Consider the following 21,336-nt stretch of genomic DNA (forward strand, 5'->3'; position numbering starts at 1 on the left):
ACTGATTTGTTGGGCAGCCTTACTGTAGGGTTAGGGCGGGGTCCCGTGTTTCAGCACACTGAGGTGGACTCTGCCTGCGAGGCACTCCACAATCTGCTGGGGAAAAAAATTGGCAATTTTCCAACTCGTTTAATCAGAAATTTAAAGTCTTCTTGTTTACTTTCTAGAATGTAACAGAACTATTTATTCCTGTTCCTGCCACTCACGAGGACTTTTGACCTGATGTTGCCAGCTTTGACCTAATGTTTTCTGACTATCCCTCGAAGGCACACGGTGCGCGTCGCCCTGTGTTTACCACGCAGGTCAGAGGGGACGCTTAGCTGTTAAACGTATAACAGTCTTGATGGCGTTCGGCTTTAGTTTAATTAGTATCTTAACCACTCTTTACGCCGTTGTCTCTCAACTTGGGTCGCTCTTTCCTACAATTTGATTTCACATAAGTTTCATGTCTTTCAAAAGGTTAGAGGGCATATATTTACACAAAATCATTACACTGAGAATAAAAACATCAATAACTTATCAAGCAACAATTAAAGGATAATTCCACTTCATGTTGACCTGGCATATTTCCTATTAATGTCGCTGTTGTGGCTCCCTGGTTCATGTTTGCTTTAATACCAACTTTTTCCCACACAGCGTTAATAAAAAAATTGCTTTCACTTGAATGACCAGAACCTAAACTAAACAGAAATTAGCCGCCTTAAACAGCCATTTTGGGGAAATATAGATGGTTGAAGAGCTCATATTTTCACGCTGATTGATCATCTAAATATCTGAAGCTACCAGACTAAATTACATTTATAAAAGTCTTGACCTAATTAATTGAAAAATGTAACTAAAGATATATAAAAAAAAAATAATGTTGCAGGTTTATGGCATCAGATCAGTCTCATAATTAATGAATGCATACAAAGGAATCCACAAATGTATTTCTGTATCCATATATGAATGGCAGTCTCCAAAAAAATACTTTTCAATGGACACAAAAATATTGATCGTTGTATATAGATGTAAAAAAAAACAACCTGAAAACTGAAACTCATCCAGAAGAAATGTCCAACAAATGGGACTTTGTGCAAATGACTATATAGAAAAATGTCTTTTGTACTGAATATTTCAAAAGGGTATTTTTCAAATAAAGCACTGAATATAACAGGACAGCAGTCTTGCTGCATTCTACTCCAATAGTCGTTGAACATGAAACAAAGAGCCGATAGAATCACATTCCTCCTCCGTGTCCCGTCTTTTCATCATAATATTTACTGCAGTGTTCCCGCGTGTTAACCACATCCTCCCTGACTTGGAGAAGAGCAGGCCGAGTTTCTTTCCAAGCTTCTGTCTGGTTTGAATTCCCTTCTATCCCACACTCCCTTTTCCTCCCTGTCAGCCTCCCGCTGTGAGGGGTTTCTCTCTGACAGGATCTGGGGATGTGCTACTTCCCCGGCTCTGCTCACAGATTTCACATCGTCTCCAGTCTGGACCTGCTGCTGCTGCTGCGAAGATAATCACACGGCATGTGGTCAAACACGAATGTCCTTCACATCCTCTTTTTTTTTCTTCTCTCATTTCCTGCACCTAATCTTTTAAATATCCCATCACCCGTCTGTCCCACTGTGCGTCAGCCACCTTCTTTTCCATGTCCTCCTCCTCATCCCTCTCCACCTTCCTTCCTCACCTCCTCCTGCCCTTCGCTGTCATTGTGAAGAACGTATTAACCCTCGCTGAAGTCCAACCCTGGACAAAAGAGAGAATTAAATTTCCCCAGGAAGGGTTTAGGCTTTTCTGGGAAGTCTGGACGACTGAAAGCTGTTGCAGGGATATCCGTATTAATCTCAGCTACATCTGCGTACAGCTGCCTTCAGACGCAGACGGGGAGTGTGTGAATGGGAGGATCAGTTCAGCCTGTCGTTAATCTCACACACTCCCCACACAAGATTAAACAGTTCAATTTGACATATAAAGCTTTTGGTCAAAGTGTTACTTAGATGTCATGATAATAGATCAAATTACACAACGTTGACATTTATGCAGGAAATGATCAAGTCCTGAATACTCGACCATTCAAACAGCATGATGAACAGTAGATGTTGCATGTGGCTGTTTATACGTACATACATTGTTATCAGCGTGGCTCTTCAACTATTGAGAGAAACTCTATGCAGTCCCACAGGGGTCATGTAACAGACATATGTTTCCACTGAACTGCTTTTAGTGACAGTCAGGCTTGAAATAAGTGTGGAGAGACATTCAGAGTGTGTGTGTGTGTTCGGGGGAAATCAAAATGCATCAGTCTGAGCTGCTGCTTGTGTGTTGTTGTTGTTTTAGCTCAAACTGCATGTTGGGAACTATGTCCAAATGTAAAAGTACAATTGATACACATGCTTTTGATTTAATATTTTAGTTAGCGTTCTTGAAAAAAAAAAAAAAAAAAAAAAAAAAAAAAAAAAAAAAAAAAAAAAAAAAAAAAAAAAAAAAAAAGGTTGGCAAGCTTAAAAGAGACACTGAGTTTGTATCCTTTTAATTAAACTATAGATCAGTGCCAAAAGTGCCGCGAAGTATATTTGTTATGGATCCTAAATCACATGAGTGCTTGTAGTGAACGTGGCACTTTCAAAGAGCAAATAACCTCCCCGAGGTTACACTCAGTTGAAACTTAGCCAAATGATAACTTGGCCTCACATATTTGAAGTTAATCAAATGGCTCAAAGATATGCAGTTAAATATACTGTGACTGTATTAAACCTCTCCACTGAGTTGAAACAGGTACACAGTTCATCACACACCTTCATCACTTCATCTTCTCATAAATGTCCTCTTCAAGATGGATTATGTGCCAATTGATTAAAAGGACGAGGCTCAGTGAAACCTTCAGCCCTGCGCTATGATTTGAGCAAATTCAATGAACACGGTGAACCAGTCTTCCAAAGATATAAACTCACGATATTATTTCTGGGTCAAAGCTGCAAGAATTACCTTTCAGTGTCAGTGTGATGTAATACTGAAGTGGGTAATTTACGCTTAGCACTGGGTCCCAGGATCAATACCGGGGCTGAGTCCACTCTTCTTGCACACAACATTTACACAACGGCAACACATGTACTGTCTCAGAATATGTGTTTTCACATTAACCACAGCAGGAAGCCACTGGTGTTAATTGCTGCTCAGCGAGTCTATATATGAATCACTTCTTACTTCATAAGCAGTTCTTTATTTGTAAGGTAACTTTTCACTCTGACACAGACATGCTGGTACAACAGCGTGTCAACCACACCCAAAGGAAGTTATAATTAACTCTTCTCTGCTTCTTATTTCTTCTTTTCTTACCACTGTCATGTTTTGGAAAGTTAAGCTACCCCAAACAATGACTACTTCTCAGCTTGCGTTAGCAACAAGGTTTAGAATTTGTAAGAATTATCTTTCTGTGTTTTATTGTCTTGGTGTGACATGACAGCCGAGTGATTTGGTGGCAAGCCCTGTAAGTGGTGGGCCTCTCAGCAGGAGACTCCTGGTTCCATACCAGGTTGGACTCTCCTATCTTGCTTGTATTTTGGACTTGACTTTTACTTTCACGCTTGCTTTTCCTGCAGACGCAGGAGTGAGCTGTGTGTATGTGCAAGCCTGCACCCTTTCAAACTCTGTTCGTTAAATGGAATTAGCCACAAGTGGACTCTCAGGTACTGGCACATTGTTAAGATAATTAAAGCAAACAGGATGTTCCCGACCACAGAATTAACTCTTTGAAATGAGGATTTTTTTTTTTTTAACCCTTTAAAAACACACCTATTTTTTTTTAGGCCTCTGCTCAAAAATTGCAAAAAGAGTATATCTCTGCAACCACAATAAAAAAGTTATAAAAAAACCAAATATTTTTTATAATAAAGGGAACACTTGTGAGATTTATTCAGATGTGTAAATATCAGTATATATGGCCATATTTTAATAATAGTTTAGTCTCTGGCCCCCAATTGGTGCAGTTTGATGGGCAGAAACGGTGATTTTACCCATTAAAATTAAATACTTTATGAATTCTCTGAATTCATTATATGTATTTAGAATAAACTTCACAACTGAATCTATTTAGTATTTAAAATGAACTTTGTCTTGATGCTGTTTTTCTCAACATTTGTTTAAGTTTGTCTTCTCCAGGACCTCCTTCTTCTCACATGGTTAAAGCCTGTTGGGAGCTCAAAGACATTTTTAAGAAAGCACGGCGTTCACTTTGTCCTCCTCAAACTTGTCTAACATTTAGGTCACTGATAATACTTCTGTATGTCCACTTACGTGAAATTTTGAGTTTTTGACATTGTTTTCTTGCTTCTCTTACATAAATAAAGGATTTAAATACTTGCTCCACCACCGTCCACGATGGCAATATCTGTCTGTTCATCAACACAAAGCGAATCTGGAATGAAAATGAGATAGTAGTCTTAGTAGAAGTGAGAAATATTGCATGAAGCCAGGACATGACATCGAGCTGCAGCGTTCAGCTCTGCTGACAGATCAAAAGAGAGAATGACAGACTGCTGGTCTCCGCTGACCTTCAAACATTCAAAACATGTAGGCCTACATGAATTTCAATCCGATCAAGAAAACTTTGAACATTTTATTTCCTCACTTGAAGAAACAAACTGACTGAGGGCCAGAAGGGATTTGAACCATTAATCCTGACCTTAAATGAGCATCTTTACCTGTTGAGCTAACCTGCCTGTCTACAGACTTCCAGAGACAGACAGCGTGTAGGTGGGTTAATTGAATATATTATGTACCCAAATCTGTTAAACTCAGACCACCAGAGTTTGGGTCCTTTGCACTGAATGTTTTCCCTCAGACGCTTCAGAACGTCACAGTAGAACTCTGTGTTGACAGTCTGACCGTGGGGATAAATTCATAAATTCATGGTGGACGAGAAAACACACCTGGTTGTGATCCTGACCTGATGCACCTTCTTCAGTCTCGGACAGCGATGTCCTGCCCCCCTTTTAAACATGAACGCTATTCAAAACGCATCGCCCGGCTCGTTGCTTCATCGTCGTCGACTTCCAGAAGCATTGCAGGGCTCTCTCTTGCCGATTTCATGAGTTCGACACAGAATTTCACGGGCGCTTTCGTTTTGCGCTGTAACTTTGAATACTTACTTGGTTATAGGTTAGCGTTGACGTCGCTGTGATGTTCTCCATTCACACGCAGCCGGGACAACCTGGGACTTTTTAATTGCACACTCTGCTGGACAAATTTACATTTTTAGTTGAGCTGTCATTTGATAAAAAAAAAAACCCTGTATAAATCATCAAAATTAAAGATGAATATGAACGTGTGTTCTAAATGTCCTGGAAATCCAACAGCATAGTTGAGATATTTCAGTTTGGACCCGAGTATACCAAATGACTGATGCTGCCGACCTTAGAACCACACCGCTGACTAAAGCTATACAAAGACACAAAATCATGTTTCAGAAAGAACACCAACCACCAAGGTTTATTTAAAAAAACAACAAAAAAAAAAACTGATGCATGTATGATATATGGATGACAAGCACCTGTGCTTAGCTGTATAAATTCCCCTGTGGCTGGCTGCCAGCAGACTAAACACATTATTGTGTTATTTTATCTGCAGTGTGGCATTCACTCACATCTCAAAGACAGATAACAGACAGCGGATGTCCCGCTGTAATAAAGCAGGAGGTGTGATGCAGACGTGGGAGTGCTGAGGAGTTTCTTCCGTTTCAACAGTCAGTCAGAGCACAGCGCGCCGGTCTGTCGCCAGTGCTCATGCTCCCTAATGGTCATCTCCATGAAGACACCACGCTCTCAGAGAAATGTTTGGTCGTAGTGCCACGGGATGAGTGGCATATGACGACACGCGTGTTAGGAAAGAAAATATGAAGATTGGAGAGTAAAAGCATGGATGAAAAAAAAACTTTCACCCATTTTAACTTCATTTATCGCCACAATATATCAGCCGCACTTCTAATGTCAGGAGCTGACTGACCGAACACACTTTGGTTTAAAAAAGATCATTAATGTCATCTCACGCTCTTTATTTATATGTTTATAATCTAATCGAATCTAATTTAATCTAATAATGCCATCAATTCAGTGACTCTGTTGATATTTTTTTTTCTCACAGTCCTGGCATGAAATATAGTCAGACCATTGAGGCCCCTGATCTTTGCACTGCTACCTGTTGGTCCCCTAATGTCCTACCTTGTTTGTCTCCATTGAACCAAACAGCAGGACCTTCTGCCGGCTCCCACCTGTTTATTTTTCTGCCCGTCAACAAGACAAAGCCTCTCCAACCGCTCACCTTGTTTCCCCTTTGGCCAGGAAATAAACAGAGTCAATGGATTCTCAGGTGAAACGGTGGATGTATGCACGGTGAGAAATCAACACCATCACCAAAACACTTGTTCACTGTTTATCTATTAACTAAATCACCAGGTTGAAAACAGCAATCCCTAAATAGAAGCATATTAATAAAAACAATATGCTGCATAACGGTTTCTGGCTTCCAGGCAATGGACTTGATTGCACATTATTGATTTTGACATGAATTATCTTTTATTTTCTTGTTTACTGTTCATTTGATTAAAAACAATCTATAATTTAGAAACATCTCTGATAAAAAACAAAAAAACAAAACAAAACATCAACTCCATTTGTGGAGCTCTACTGCACCCTAGTGGACTGATGGAACATCAGGCTTTAGACTTCATCAGCAGAGAAAGATGGCGTCAAGGATATTATCACTGACCTCCATCTGAGTGATCTTTAGTATTTAGATGTTGCTTATTATTTGAGGATATTTTCTCAAGAGCTCCGAAAGACATACAAAGACTGTAATACGCTTCATGAGAAGTAATCTGTATGAGAGGAGTTTCCTCTTCAGAAACTCCAGTGTTTGAAAGCAGATATCTTTACTCTAACATGAAAGCATGTTTCCTCTTATACTCCAAAGATTATAGCTGAGTGGAAACAAATACAAAACCTTTATAAGATCTCGTACTTAATATCGAGAGAAACAAATTTCTTTTGGCTCCGTCTTGGTGTGGAGGAGATTTATTCAACAAGACAGGCAAGAGCTCCTCTCCAGGATGAGAGTTGATTTGAATATATTGAGTGTGAGGCAGAGCTCATTTATCTTCTCCTGTAGCTCTCGCCCACCTCTCCACCTCTCTCTGACAGTCAGTTAGTCAGTGTTGCAAGACAGCACGCGCAGCCTCAGCAGAGATGCAAATTGATAAGGGGTTCAAGCAACATGAGTTGGCATAACTGGGAGGATCCGATACAACGGCAAACACACCCCTCGGGGGCGTCGCAGTCACGCTCCGTTTCTGCTGCAGTTGTATTCGTGGAACAAGGTATTTTAGCTTCATGTGAAGTAATAGTCTGTTTTCATATTCACATATTGTAGAGTAGGAAAAAAAATGGGGGGGAGGGGGGGTGCCACTAATTTATTCATTCACAAATACAGTTTATAAAGCTGACAAGAAGTGTCCAACATTTTATTCTTTGAAATAAAATTTCTGATTTAAAAATACCTCTTTTGAATGACAAGGGCAAACCACACTCACCCTCACACACACACACACACACACACACACACACACACACACACACACACACACACACACACACACACACACACACACACACACACACACACACACACACACACACACACACACACACACACACACGCTCAAATACACCGTGACAAGGTTGGGCAGATTCATCACAGTGATGATATTCAGAGGCACACTTTAAAATAAGTCAGAGGGAATCTTTCATCCTAAAGGGTGCTCAGACCCAGGACTTCAGATGAGCTGTTGCCATTGTCATGCAGAGCCTATTATGCACAACAGACCTCTCAAAAACTCCATTTTGTAGCTTATAACAGTCAGAGAAACCCTCACAATGGTTATGGCAGACAATTGTCATGCGGCAGACTCATGCACAGAGGTAAAGAGGACACAGTGTTCTTCTGAGAGAAACTCGACACAGTACAAACAGGCACCCAACTCTGACATATATATATATATATATATATTATGAGCAGAATACTGTGCTGTATAAGCTACTAAAAATCCAATTCTTTATGTTATGTGCATTGGTTCGAACACCCACAGATAGTTGGATGGAGGTTTACGATGCCAAGCTGCATTTTGATGAAGATTCCTACATTCATTTTTTATAAATGACATTAAATAGAAACCAGAATTCACTGCTCCTTAAGTCCCTGGGAGCCAAATGCACCACTGAAAACCACATTTCACAAAATACAATATGACCTTGTACTTGAAATTGTTATGTAACAGCTACAGGTGACATATGATATATAGATTGAACTGTTACATCTGAGCCTGGTTCAGTTCACAGTGGTGTTATTCTTTAAATACCTGATAGCAAAAACACACAACATTAAAAACAGATTTCTGAGCAACATCAAAAAAATAAAGAAAGAGCTCAATATTTTAGGGAAGAGTATTTTTCTTTCTTAGAGGTTTACGTGATATCTGTGTTATAAAACAGGGAGCTGCAGCAGCTGAGTGAGTTAGCTTTGCTCTTTTACCTTCAAGCCAAGCTGGTCGGTTCCCTTATTTTCTATTTTCATTTTAAGCTAAGCTCAGCTAACCCCAAAGCCAATACTACCAGTGCGATTTCTTCAATTTTCATTCATTTATTCATATATGTTTTTATTTTTCTTACTTTTTATGAATAAAGTTGTTAGCTGCTAGAAAGGCAAGTGCCATTTTGAGTTAAGAGCAAACAGTGCAGACATGCTGATCCTCAACATCCAGACACAACTAGTTAGTTATGTGGTGACATCAGCAGGTTACGAGGCATTTTGACATGCCAAGTAATCTTCAAATCTTAATTTGAAGAAGCAGAGTTGGGTTTCTGAACTCTGGCAAAAGAAAGAGGTGTAGAAAACAAAACAAAAACCCTGATACTGTGAGTATTATCCCAAATGATTAGCTGTTTTAAAAATGAAAAATGAAGCTCTGCAGCAATGCTAATCTATTTTAGCTTCTGTTTGCAGCTTCTAAAATGTAGCTTGCCAGGGTGAGCAGAGTCCTGCTAAGAGGGATTGGAGAGGTCAGAGGTTATCTTCAGAATACATGTGAGGGAGCCTCACCGGACCATGTGATGACGACACTGCAGCTGGCTGGGATTAGGGGTTAACAGCGCTGTAAATCTAACTAACAGAGCACGGGTCGTCCTTGCAGGGCCTGATGTCCCCCTGCAGCAACTGGATCATAACAGCCTTGGTCAGGTAGCTGGAGGTGCCTCGCTTTCCCACTGCTGGTGTGTTGTAGAAGGCCTCCATGTCATCCTGGGGCAAACACAGTGAGGGACAGATGATGAAACATCTGTTTAAAAAAGTGCCCATAAGTTACCAATGAGTGCAAGTATAAATAAAGCTGTGTGAGAATTAGATGCCATGAAGAAAAACATCCTAACAGGATTAAATCTCACGAATCCAATAAGGCTCTAATGAATTGGAAAATGGCAGCCGTAGCCTTTTAACCACATTTAATTACACCAACCCTTTAGTTAAATTATCAGCGTATTGCTGGAGCAGAAGAGCTGAGTTTTTCAGAACATCAATTTAGAGAGGTGATGTTATAATTTAGCAGCAGACGCTCCAGTCGTGTTCAAGAAGAAAATGGTAATAATACAGTTTAACCTGACAGCCGGAAGGGAAGCCACGCTACCTGTTTCTCCTTCCCTTCAGAGCGGCTGTGATCTCTCTGGAAATCCTGAAAGGCTTCCTTCACCAGACCGTCCAGGTCCACCTTGTCACTGAACTCAAGCTCCGGGTTTCTCTCCAGCACGATGGACACCATCATCAGCAACTGCTCACATGGCAGAGAAAGGATGAGAGGAAAATATTTACAGCAATTAAGAAGACTGTAATCTCTTTTAAAGATCTCAACGAAATCTAAATATAATCACATGGAATCTCATCATTCTGATTAAAATCCATATAATTTGATTTAAAGTAGCTTCATTTATTTAGATTCTGCTCTATCTGGTGGTGTTGGTGGATGGGCCTGTTTACCTCCACCATGATCTGTCTGTACTCAGGCAGCACGATGTTCTTCAGTGTGTCCTCCACCAGCAGGGAGAAGTTCATCTCATACATGGTCATGTCGGACAGTGTAGGTTGCTGCAGGGAGATGGACAGAGGAACAAATGTGGTTGAAGAGTTGAAAAATGCTCAAACTGTATCACTGCTTTACCTATCAGGGTACTAACAGTATAACAAATTCCAATTATGTGCTGCTGGAGTTTTTTTTCATCGTCTCGAGACGATCTCTTCACTCAGAGAACCAAGGTTAAAATATAACCACACGTTCTCTCATCTTGAGACTGTCTCTCCAACTCGTACATATGAAATATGTAACAGGGTGGAGACAGTCTCTTCACTCAGAGAACCACGTTTACAATGTACTCACATGATGCTTTAGAATTAAGGGAGATGTGGAGAAATAGCAAATAACTTGGAAAAACCTAAGAATATACCACTGAGAACAAATACTATGAACTAAACCCATTGACCAATGAAAAAACAGCTGGAAGACATTTTTCACAGCACACATTGTGGCTGAATTGTGGCACACGTGCAGACTTCCCCAGACTCGTGAGGCTTGTTCCCAGGAGTCCATGAGCACTGAAGGTTTTCAGGTTTCATCAATTCCTCATGGGACCTCGAGCAGACTTCAGGGGATTTCACCAGGGAAATTACCCACAACCCTCAGAGACATGGACGTGTCAATGTAAAAAAATACAACCTAATATACAGGACAAAAAAATAATTGTGTGCCACGTATTTTTATTGTATAAACTGATGTAGTAAGGTTTGATATTGCACATGCAGAATATGAGGAGGCTGAATAATTTAGATTTGTATTGATCTGAAAGACTACCAGCAAACATTGGTTTCTGTTCATCTGTGCTGTGAGGATCCTCAGCTGAGGGTGTGACACTGATTGAATATTGTATTTTGTATTCTGACAACATGCATTCTGCCTCCTACATAATTCATATGCATAAGTTGCCAGCATCCAGATCTCTCCAGGAAATACTTTGAAATGAGTCACAGGGTCAGAAACTGCAGTTCATCTCCATGGAAACACAGGAGGCCTTTAAGTTGAACCCTTATTCAGCGGTTTCAAGCTGTTATAAATGACCTCCTGTTTAATGTATGTACTCTAATTTATTTTATTTCAGTGTTTGAATGAAACATATGGTGCACTCAAACAATCCAAATCAATAGAACAAAAAAAGTAGTGATGGTGGCACGTACACTAATATCTGCGAACAATCCCACAGTCAAATGTGGTGAAAGCTTTAAATGGGATTATCAGTTGTACACAAAGTGGTGATGAATAGGAAGAGCCAAAATCTCCATCAGTATTGGCTGACTGATAAATAGGGAAAAGTAGATGGGTGAACCGACAGTCCAAGTAAACAGTGACGACTTGACAGTAACTGTTAGCCAGCAAGCACAATACCAAGAGCCTGAAGCTGAAGCAGCTACATGGAATTCAGCAATCTTTTTTTAATTTAATTTACACTTTTGATTTTCCATCAGTGACATGTCAAAATGTCACAGATCACATAAAAATGCTGTGTTCCAGATGGCGTACTGACATACTTACTCTCACTATTTTGAGAGAAGAAGTGCGTTCACGCTGTCAATACTGAGCCATTTAGTGCACTACAAATACCAGGATGATGCACTCAAAACAATTCAAAAAAGAAGTGTGAAATGCTGGACAATTTCCACCCTAAACGGTCGCCATCTTGGCTCCGTTAGAGGAAGGGGCGGAGCCACTGGCGTAAGGAATTTTCAAATTAAAGTGTCTGAGGAAGCTGCAGCTCTTCCTGAACACCACATAAAAGTGTTTCTTTTTCACAACTGCTGCTGGACAGATGTCATCATTGTGTTAAACAGAGGGCACGAAAACACGTCAATTTCTGGGTAAAATAATTAAAGCTGCAGATATTTTGGTGGGTGATGTATCGACATGCTGAGGTTATTTCCAGTCAGTGCAGAACTGCTGTGGGTGATTTGAAACGACACTACCATGTGGAAATTCCTGAACTACGCAAGTAAGAGTCCTCACATGGAAGAGCACTATTTGTTCGTGTACTAAGGGAAGTATGTCACACAGCACAAGAGTTTTCATATTCAGTGGAGGTACTATTAAATTGATTAGGTTAAAAACGATAAAATAAAGGTTTATTAGCACAGCTTCCATTATGGTATCTTAGTCACTTGTTGTATATCTAGTCCAGACACTGTCGCCACTAAATTAACCAATCAATAAATGGGAGTAATATTTTGAGTGATAATCAGGTATTCTTTAAAAGACATTAAAACGTAAAGCTAAAACAAAACTGCCACAAAGGTTTCTATGACGTACAGCTGTTTTTTCAGCAGCACACTGTACACTGTCACCTTTAACCAACATGGGTCAGAGTACTCATCCCGTAGCACTGTAAGGGGAGGAGGTTACCTGTGGGAGGTGAGTCCCGGCCACCAGGATACCGTTGGGGGTCCTCTCCAGGATCTGCCACACACGATCATAAAAGCCCAGAGGGGTCCTGTTCAGAGAGCCATCGATCTGACGCCTGTTCAGCCAGGACCTGCGGCGATAGCGGGGAGAAACTGCTGAACTGAGCCTTCGTATCAGGAGAAATATTATGACGGTCGCTGTTGTGCTGCAGGAGAAGTGTGTATGAGTCAGCCTGTGTTAGATTAGATGAGATAAGATGAAACTTTAATAAATCCCAGGGGGAAATTGGGTTGTGGCAGCAGCAGATAATGAGATATGAACGTCGACAAGACAGAAGATAAAATAATTAAAACTAAAAAGATTATACAAGAAGCGAATACATTAAGATAAAGACATTGTGTCTTCAAAGCCAGATTTGTGCATTGTAAGGATTGAGCATGGATAATGTTTTTGATAGTGCGTGCATTTGTGTGTGAGTGTGTGCGCGAGTACCTGCCGGTGTACTGCGGCTGCAGGACGTCCAGCAGGAGCTGCTTGATGTCGCTGGGGGAGAGCTGGTAGATGTCCTGGGATAGCATATCTCCTGCTCGGATCTTCAGTTCATGTTTCATGGCCTGAACGATCCACCTGGAGATCCACACGATACACACACACACACACACACACACACACACACACACACACACACACACACACACACACACACACACACACACACACACACACACACACACACACACACACACACACACACACACACACACACGTTGACCACAGCACTGAACGCAGTACAGCTCACATGCACTATGAGAGCAATTTACACCTGCCATTTCTCGAGTAACATTTATTTTTGCAGATATCTCTTTTACAACAATGTTCAATGGGGAAAATGCTTTTTGGTCCATTGGGGACTTTTTGGTTGCGGCTCTGCGGTTGACCACTGGCACAGTTTTTCTAGCAGCTGATTGGCGGTGCCATATCCTCCTCCGTTAGTAATCCACAGAGGATCGCACTTGGAAGTGTGAATTCGATTTTTGCACTCATACAGATCATCATTGATTGAAACAAAACAAGGAGACAGATACCAGCTACTAATCTCAGGGTGTTTCCCCTAAGAGACACCATTTCCACAGACTGCTTCCTAACTTAGTTACAATACCACCTGCCCCTGCTATCCAGCTCTGCTGAGAGGCATTTATACATGTTTAAAATAGTCAAACCTGCAGTGACGAACTTTTTCTCCCTTACTGCCGGTGAGAGTAATTGCAAAAATTGAACAGCCGCATGATTGAATTATTTTAATTGCATTTAAATGAGGAAGAGGACTAAACTGGAATTTTGGAAGTCTCTGCTGCATATGTTCTTCCTATAGAGCATGCTCAGTGTGCATTCATCTGAATGTCTCACCAGACACCACAGTTAAACATTCTGTACTATGTGAACTACAGAGAGGTGGTGGTAGGTTTAATCAGTGTTGTGTGACCTTGTTTGGCTTGAATCTAACAAATGTCCAGTACTACAGCTTTAAATAGCTAAAAAGAGATTACATGACTGCATAACAGGTCTTATGGAACTGAATTCTAATAGTTAAGAGTCCTACATTGTGGCTAACCTAAGGAAATCACAGCAAAGTGTGCATACTGCATGAGCCCATCCTGTGTGAATCAGTGCACAAGAGTTGTAAGGCCACCACTGCAATCACCCAGAGCCCAACTTTGTCCTACCCGACTCTGATCTTGAGCATGCCGCTGAACAGCTCAGGGTTGTTGGAGATAATCCATCCGATGTGGATGACCAGCTCCTGCTGCAGAACAGCCTCCCGCTCCCCACCGTGAGGCGAGCACTTGCTGAAGATGATGCCCTGGATCACCCCCGGCGACAGCGGGTTAGAGATCACCTCCTCTTCATGCCCGAATAGACCGAGGGTCACCTGGTAATCACAGGCAGCAGCAGTAGCAGCAGTGTGAGCGCGCGCACGCACGCACGCACGCACGCACGCACGCACGCACACACACACACACACACACACACACACACACACACACACAGAAAAGCTTCAAAATTCTGACAAGTGTCTTTGTTCCAATCTCTCTAAAATTGGCCTCCTCTCCCAGAGTCACATAAAAAGTGAGAAGGGAAAAATGACAGATCTCCAGATTGCACTTTTGTATTTGTTTCTTCTGAAGCCATCACATTAAAATTACACCGGCAATCTCCTTGATGACAGGACACACTTTCACCCTTGCCTTCAGCTGATGAGATCCAGCACTTAGACGTATCAGTCATCCTTACATGTAAAGTGAGTCTAACTGAGCAGAGAGAAGCCCGGAGCTGGAAATAAAGTTTGGGAATGACCAACTTTGAATTCAAGGCGAACGCTTTGTTGGATTTCGATAACGACAGGAAATATAATCAAAACTTGAGTCAGAATTGACTTAAACGGGGAATGTTTGAGCTGTTATTGTAAGCAGAGGAACACAGCCGTCTCAAATTTTAAATCAGCTTTTCCAATCATGTTGAGAGGAGCATTCCCTCCGGTAGGCAATCTATATGCAGATTCACACCTTGAGCTACTTCAGCATAATGAAATGCCTAAAACTGTTCAGAAGGGTAAAAATGAGGCGAGATAACTGACACTCTTGAGAGGAGGCTAATCTCCGAGTAACACTTGACAGGAAAGGATGCACCGAAACTCATCCAGCACGGGGGGGTGGGGTGGGGGGGTGGGGGGGCATCGGCCCAATTCACGGGTCACAATATATCAATCGGCACACGGAGTGTGTCTAGACACGTGGACACGGTGCACATTAGCATTCTACAATGGTCACACCGGCAGCCTTGCTACAACTACGGCTTGGATGCACACACAATGGAGGTGAGCTGTGATGAGGGACGTGAGCATGCCACTGGCTTAAGCAGTTCCCATAGGATGGCAGGATGAGGAGCTTATAGTCACATTTTACCAATTTCTTTTCTAATCAGTGAACATTAAAATGCTTGATCCAACATGCCTCCAACATTGTGTCATATATATATATATATGTATATATAACATAAGGACAGGCCCTGCTCTCTGTGTGTCCACTTACCTGCTTGCCATGCACTAAAACACTAGTAATACTGGGGGCAAGGCTGTCCACTAGCTTAGTTAAGAGACTGGCAGCAAGACGGACAACAGACCTAGTGGACGAAAAGACAGAAACATTTTTGACATCATGACAAGTAACAGTTAACAGCTACCACTTTAACAAAATGCATTATTTTTGTTCATATATAATTCAGGGCTGAGGAGCAAATTCCTCTACTTCACTGCAGGCTCAGTAGAGTGCAGGATTTAGTCGATGTGTGGTATGAATAGCATCAATGTAAAGTAGAAAATCAACTTATAATCATTGCAACTTTTCCAATATTTGATTAAACAATATTTAAAATGCATAAAAAAAAGCACTAACATGATAAAAAATTTTAAAAAAAGCAACAAAAAAAAAAGCAAGAATGTGTCCCTAGTCCCCCACTATAATTTAAGATTATGTTATTTAGAATCCAAATACAAGTTTGGCTTCTCCTAAAATATTTTAATGTTCACTAATTTCTAAATTCATTGTTCACAAGAGCCTTCAAGCTGCTTCCTCTTGCCTGCAGGGATCCTATGAGGGAAAATCAGCACACAGAAACTGGTTCTTGTCACGTGGTAGCCCAGAAACACGGTTGCTATAGACAACACACATGGAGTTGAAGCCATCCTCACAGAAGCGGTGAACAATTGAAATAATTTCATTCAATTTCATTAAAGGGGTCATGAATATGATAAACTGAAACACAACCTTCTCCTATTATATGCTGAGGACAACTATTACGTGTGTGTGTGTGTGTGTGTGTGTGTGTGTGTGTGTGTGTGTGTGTGTGTGTGTGTGTGTGTGTGTGTGTGTGTGTGTGTGTGTGTGTGTGTGTGTGTGTGTGTGTGTGTGTGTGTGTGTGTGTGTGTGTGTGTGTGTGTGTGTGTGTGTGTGTGTGTGTAGTTAGTCAGTGCTTAAACCTGTGGAAATACGAAGGTACATCTTGAGCACAATGACTAAAAAGGCAACAAAGCTTTAATGTTTGGAAGCCATGATGTTGATGTGGTGTCAATCCACCGATGCTTTGTTGGGCAACCTATTTCAAGCTTCACTTCCTGCCCCATGTTAGGTAAATGAGAAAGCAAATTGAACTGAATGTTGATGCGATTTCCCTGCGAGTTGAAAAGCAGACTGCAGACTTATTTTCACTTTGCAGCATAAACAAATTTCTTCATGCTAAAATCCTATTAATTAATTAAAAAAAAAAAAAAAAACAATTCACGTCAGTCAGCCTGGCAGAAAAACAAATGAAACCATGGACATGAAAAACACTGGCCTTACAAACTGTGACAACTACCTACAGTATTTGGTCAGTTCTTTGTGAGTCAGGCCAGCAGCAAACCACAAACAAAAAGGAATTTTGGGAGATTTGTTACCACAGATCAAAAGGAGAAATGTTAACATTGTTCAATGCCGTCCAGAAAAATCTGTAGTCAGAGTCATGCATATTCTTACTTTTGGAAATCCACATATTCAAGCAAAAGAAAGCCTAAGACACTTGAATACTTAATCTTATATTAATGTGTCCCATGTGTGCATGTGTATGTGGAGCGAGAAACAGCCCAAGTGAAGGAAGTCAACTGGTTGACTGTTAAAAAGCAATTATCACCTAAATGGGTGACTGTGCACATGTAAGTCCTTCAAGTCTTGTATTTTCACTTTACTTCCATAGAGTTACACTCTTTGCAACATTACTTTATCTTTAATGTTAATTAGGATGAATATGCGAGTGGTGTCTGTTCCCACAGTAATGATGAAGCGCTGGCATCAACGGATGCCTTTGATAAAATGGACCTGTTACATTCAAATTCTTTTTTCATTTGTAGTCTACAGCAGGCCTTAAAACAGCAGGCGATACGAGGAAATAACAAAACAGCAGAAATGACAGGTCCAGCCTCTGTGGTGGTTAATGGAGAGAGAGAAAGCCACCACTGACAACAAGCTCCTGAACACATCTAAATCAAGGTGCCGGCCAGCTGGCCAGGCCAAACCTTTGGCTGTGTGAGTTTAGCTGTGAGTTTGGCTGTGAGTTTGGGTGTGTGAGTTTGGCTGTGAGTTTGGGTGTGTGAGTTTGGCTGTGAGTTTGGGTGTGTGAGTTTGGCTGTGAGTTTGGGTGTGTGAGTTTGGCTGTGAGTTTGGGTGTGTGAGTTTGGCTGTGTGAGTTTGGCTGTGCTATTTTGCTCGAAATAACTCTGGATAATTGGAATTTTAACAAAATGCTATACTACCCCACTTCTACATTCAACTAACTGTTATCAGATTTAATACTGGTCAGATAAATATCATTGTCAGAAGTTAAATCTTTCTTTTTAAGACCTATTGAATAGTAAAATGTGGGACTAATATTAGCTTTACATTTAAAGAAAAAAAAAAAAAAACTACGTATTTTACAAAATTTTATTCAAAGCATTTTTTATTTAAAAAATAATTTTTTTTAAGGAAATATTGGCTGCACACTTAGCTTGAGTTCCAGCCTTAATCAATATATATTTAGCTTTTTTTGGACATCCTGGTTATGAAGTATCTAACGGTAGGATTGGCTGAACCTCACACAGACCTCGAGTTAGCCACCTCGCTAGCCACCTAAGCGGGACTAGACATGCAGGCTCTAGACTCCATCTCTGCCCGAACATTACCTGTTTCCCATGCACCAGAATTGTGGTGATGTGAGGAGCTATAGAGCTGGCAGACTTCCCAATAATGGCAGCAGCCTGGCGCACTGCCAGCCTACAGTTCAGCCACATTAAATAACAGTGTCAACATTAGAGGACGGTTGGTGAGTACGACAAACAGGGACACAAGGACTTTGGTTCAAGGGATCCGAAATAAGAACATTGAAAAAAAAAAAAATGCTCATCTCATACAACTTCCACACATAAACTCTCCACTGCGTTCAATACCAACACAACTGGTCAACAGAGCTTTGACTTCTAATGACTGATAAGTCATCTTAATACAATTATAGATGTACTAAATGGTAGCATCTTAGAGGGCAACACTGGCCCTGAATGCATCCTTGGAGTTTATATTTGTAGATCGAGATATTATCTTCTCTCTGGACTACATTATGGCAAAAAACTAAATCAAATCTGGACTCATTGCAACGTAATCTCAACAAATGCAGCAACAGAAGTCTGAAAGGCTGCAAATCAGTGTAAGAACTGTATGTGTTTATGTGCACGTGTGAGAATATCAGACCAAAGTTTTCTGGTGCCAGCCCTTCTGTAGATTCTCTCCAGTTCATCCATCAGGTTCTCTGAAATTACAAATACATTAAAGTTAAGACATAACCTCATAAAGACATGCACAGCCATATCGAGATTTATCCTCCATTAAAAAATCTCATAAAAGAGTGTGCCGAACAAATATTTGACTGCAGAACTTATGCCTACCATCTTTGGCAAGGAAGTCGGTTCCTTCTCTCCTTAGAAGGATGCTGGCAAGCTGAGCCTGACTGGCCAAGCAGTCAGAGTCCTGAACAACGACACACATATAGACGAATGAAAAGATGAGCCTGTTCTGATACAAACATAATAAACATAAACATTTATCCAACTTCAATTATTAAACACTCTACAGAGAGCTGTGACACTATCCACTCATAGTAATAGGCATTAAACACTCTCAGGTCATTCACCACCTTTAATAAAGCTAGTCAGTCTGATATTCAGAGTGGTAGTATTTACTGTATGTGATCATGTAGTTGGTCAAATCTGTAAAAAAGAGAAGCGCTTTGGATTCCTCAAACAGAACACAACATGTAAAATCTTTAAATTCCGTAAGAGAATGAGGTTGAAGAGAGCCATTAATAACTGTGAGCTGTGAATACAAAAGCTCAAGGACAGGTATTCAAACATAGTCAGAAGATGTTATGATGAAATAGGAGACAGGTAGGCCTTAATTAGAGTGGGTTATGTCAATGAGTCAGTTTTTACAAAGATAATGAGGAAAAGCTCATTTGAAATCCTCTGATGTGGAGGCAGGTGGACCAGCTAAAAGTGGACCTGTGAGTTGTTTAAACTGATTGTAAAGAAACCAACGGCTCTGTTGATAATTAGGAATGCATTGACTCGTAAATGGCAAATACGAGTGAAATCTAATTGAAGTTTAGATTTAAGAATAGAAAAATCTCCAAGGATGCAGTGGTAGTCATGCTAATTCCCAGTGTTTACCACGGGATAATGAAGACAGTCATATGTTTCCTCTAAAACACTCTAAGTTGCAAGATGTTTCTTTTTTTGGATCAAATTGTGTCAAGAAACCCCATTCATGATCAGATGACTCAAGCAAACACTGCTATGTGTTTGCACTATATTTGAACTATCTGGTAACATGAGGAGCTTTGATAAGGTGCAGCAGCTAACGCCTCTCTGATCAATTCAATGATGCTGCACCCCATTAAAAGCTCTTCATATTACTGCATGTGCAGTTTAAACTTCTGGTGTCTGAAGCTCACATTAATTGTCTTCTCTCCTAAAACCAACTCACATGGAACTTCTGGATGATCTCCTGGGTGGACTTGTGCTGCCACTCCTCCACGCTGATCTCTGGCTGCTGCTCCAGGTTGGAGGCGTTGGGCGTGCTTGTCTGTCTCCTCACCTTGGAGTGCTTCGGCAGCTCCAGCTCCTCGAAGCTCTTAAACTGCGGGATCCTAAACACACACACACACACACACACACACACACACACACACACACACACACACACACACACACACACACACACACACACACACACACACACACACACACACACACACACACACACACACAGAAACAGGGAAGTTACACTTTGTGCACAGTTACTTTTTTGTAAGCAGACAGCAGATCCAGTATGCTGTTTTGTATTTTAATTTTTTTTTTATCATTTGCAACTTTTGAAATTTGAAGCAACAAGCAAAAATATTACCAGTATTATTCATTTGACTTTGTCTTTTGCATTTTAAAGTGCCAATGAAATTCTGAAAACATTTTGTATCGAGCCTATTTGCCAGTTAAACTGCACTTCAACGATTATGACAAAAGCAAAATCAAACATTCTACAAAGCTTCGTAAAGACCAGAGGAAGCTCTTACTCTGACTCGTTGACACGCAGAAAGTCCAACTGCTCCACCACCGCTCCGGATATCAGGGTCTGAAAGGTTGATGAGAACAAAAGACACATTTTATGATTTGTAAAGTGATTCTTCTGTTAGTGCAGGCTACAGTAATATATTTGTAAAGTGTCTTTAAAGGCTCACTCAGCTGCAGGAGGGGAGGAAACAGAGCTATATAAATCTCAGAGGGAGGTTTGTTGGGTGACTCGGTACACAAAACAACTGTTTGAATAATGCAGTTCATACCAAATATCAAATGGAGTGGTAAGGTGTGAACAAAGTTCATTGTTTCAAATTTGACAAACGTGTACGGCTGCAGTAACAAGTGAATGTCTAACACGGTGAAGTAATGTTAAAAGTTGGAGTATTTTAAAAGCCGAGCTGTGCAGGAGTAACGAGCACGGTGCAGTTCGCCTTTCTCCTGTGGTCTAAATGTGATATTAGCCATTCCATCTGATGTCAAATCCAAAACAAAAATAGGAGGCATAGGAGAGGAGCAATCCTGCTCCCCATAACAATGAGATGATGAAGAGCACAAGTGTTTCAAAGCTGTGGGAGTCAGATGTGAAGTGAATGGCAAATAGGCAAAAGAAGGAAGA

At 40.8% G+C, this 21,336-nt stretch overlaps 1 protein-coding gene across 4 annotated transcripts in view; it reads right to left on the reverse strand.

Moving 5' to 3' along the window:
* Positions 1-7,569: 7,569 nt before the first annotated feature.
* The window catches only part of phkb (phosphorylase kinase, beta), a 118,678-nt gene continuing 104,911 nt past the window's right edge, over positions 7,570-21,336 (reverse strand). For 3 of the 4 annotated variants that reach the window (XM_069690278.1, XM_069690280.1, XM_069690281.1), the window contains 11 exons: positions 20,717-20,775; positions 20,131-20,293; positions 19,035-19,116; positions 18,841-18,898; positions 15,616-15,706; positions 14,251-14,456; positions 13,019-13,153; positions 12,527-12,656; positions 10,063-10,170; positions 9,716-9,856; positions 7,570-9,333 (listed from right to left, as the gene is read on the reverse strand). In XM_069690278.1, the coding sequence (XP_069546379.1) occupies positions 9,196-9,333; positions 9,716-9,856; positions 10,063-10,170; positions 12,527-12,656; positions 13,019-13,153; positions 14,251-14,456; positions 15,616-15,706; positions 18,841-18,898; positions 19,035-19,116; positions 20,131-20,293; positions 20,717-20,775 (1,311 nt within the window). In that variant the 3' untranslated portion in view covers positions 7,570-9,195. Of the gene's footprint in view, positions 9,334-9,715; positions 9,857-10,062; positions 10,171-12,526; positions 12,657-13,018; positions 13,154-14,250; positions 14,457-15,615; positions 15,707-18,278; positions 18,370-18,840; positions 18,899-19,034; positions 19,117-20,130; positions 20,294-20,716; positions 20,776-21,336 lie in introns of all 4 variants that reach the window. The other variant, XM_069690279.1, reaches the window with a different exon arrangement.

This window comes from Brachyistius frenatus, unplaced genomic scaffold, assembly GCF_029030835.1.
Source record: "Brachyistius frenatus isolate BFR_SWC_R1_liver_20210118 unplaced genomic scaffold, ASM2903083v1 Contig_9, whole genome shotgun sequence".
Taxonomy (NCBI): Eukaryota; Metazoa; Chordata; class Actinopteri; family Embiotocidae; genus Brachyistius; species Brachyistius frenatus.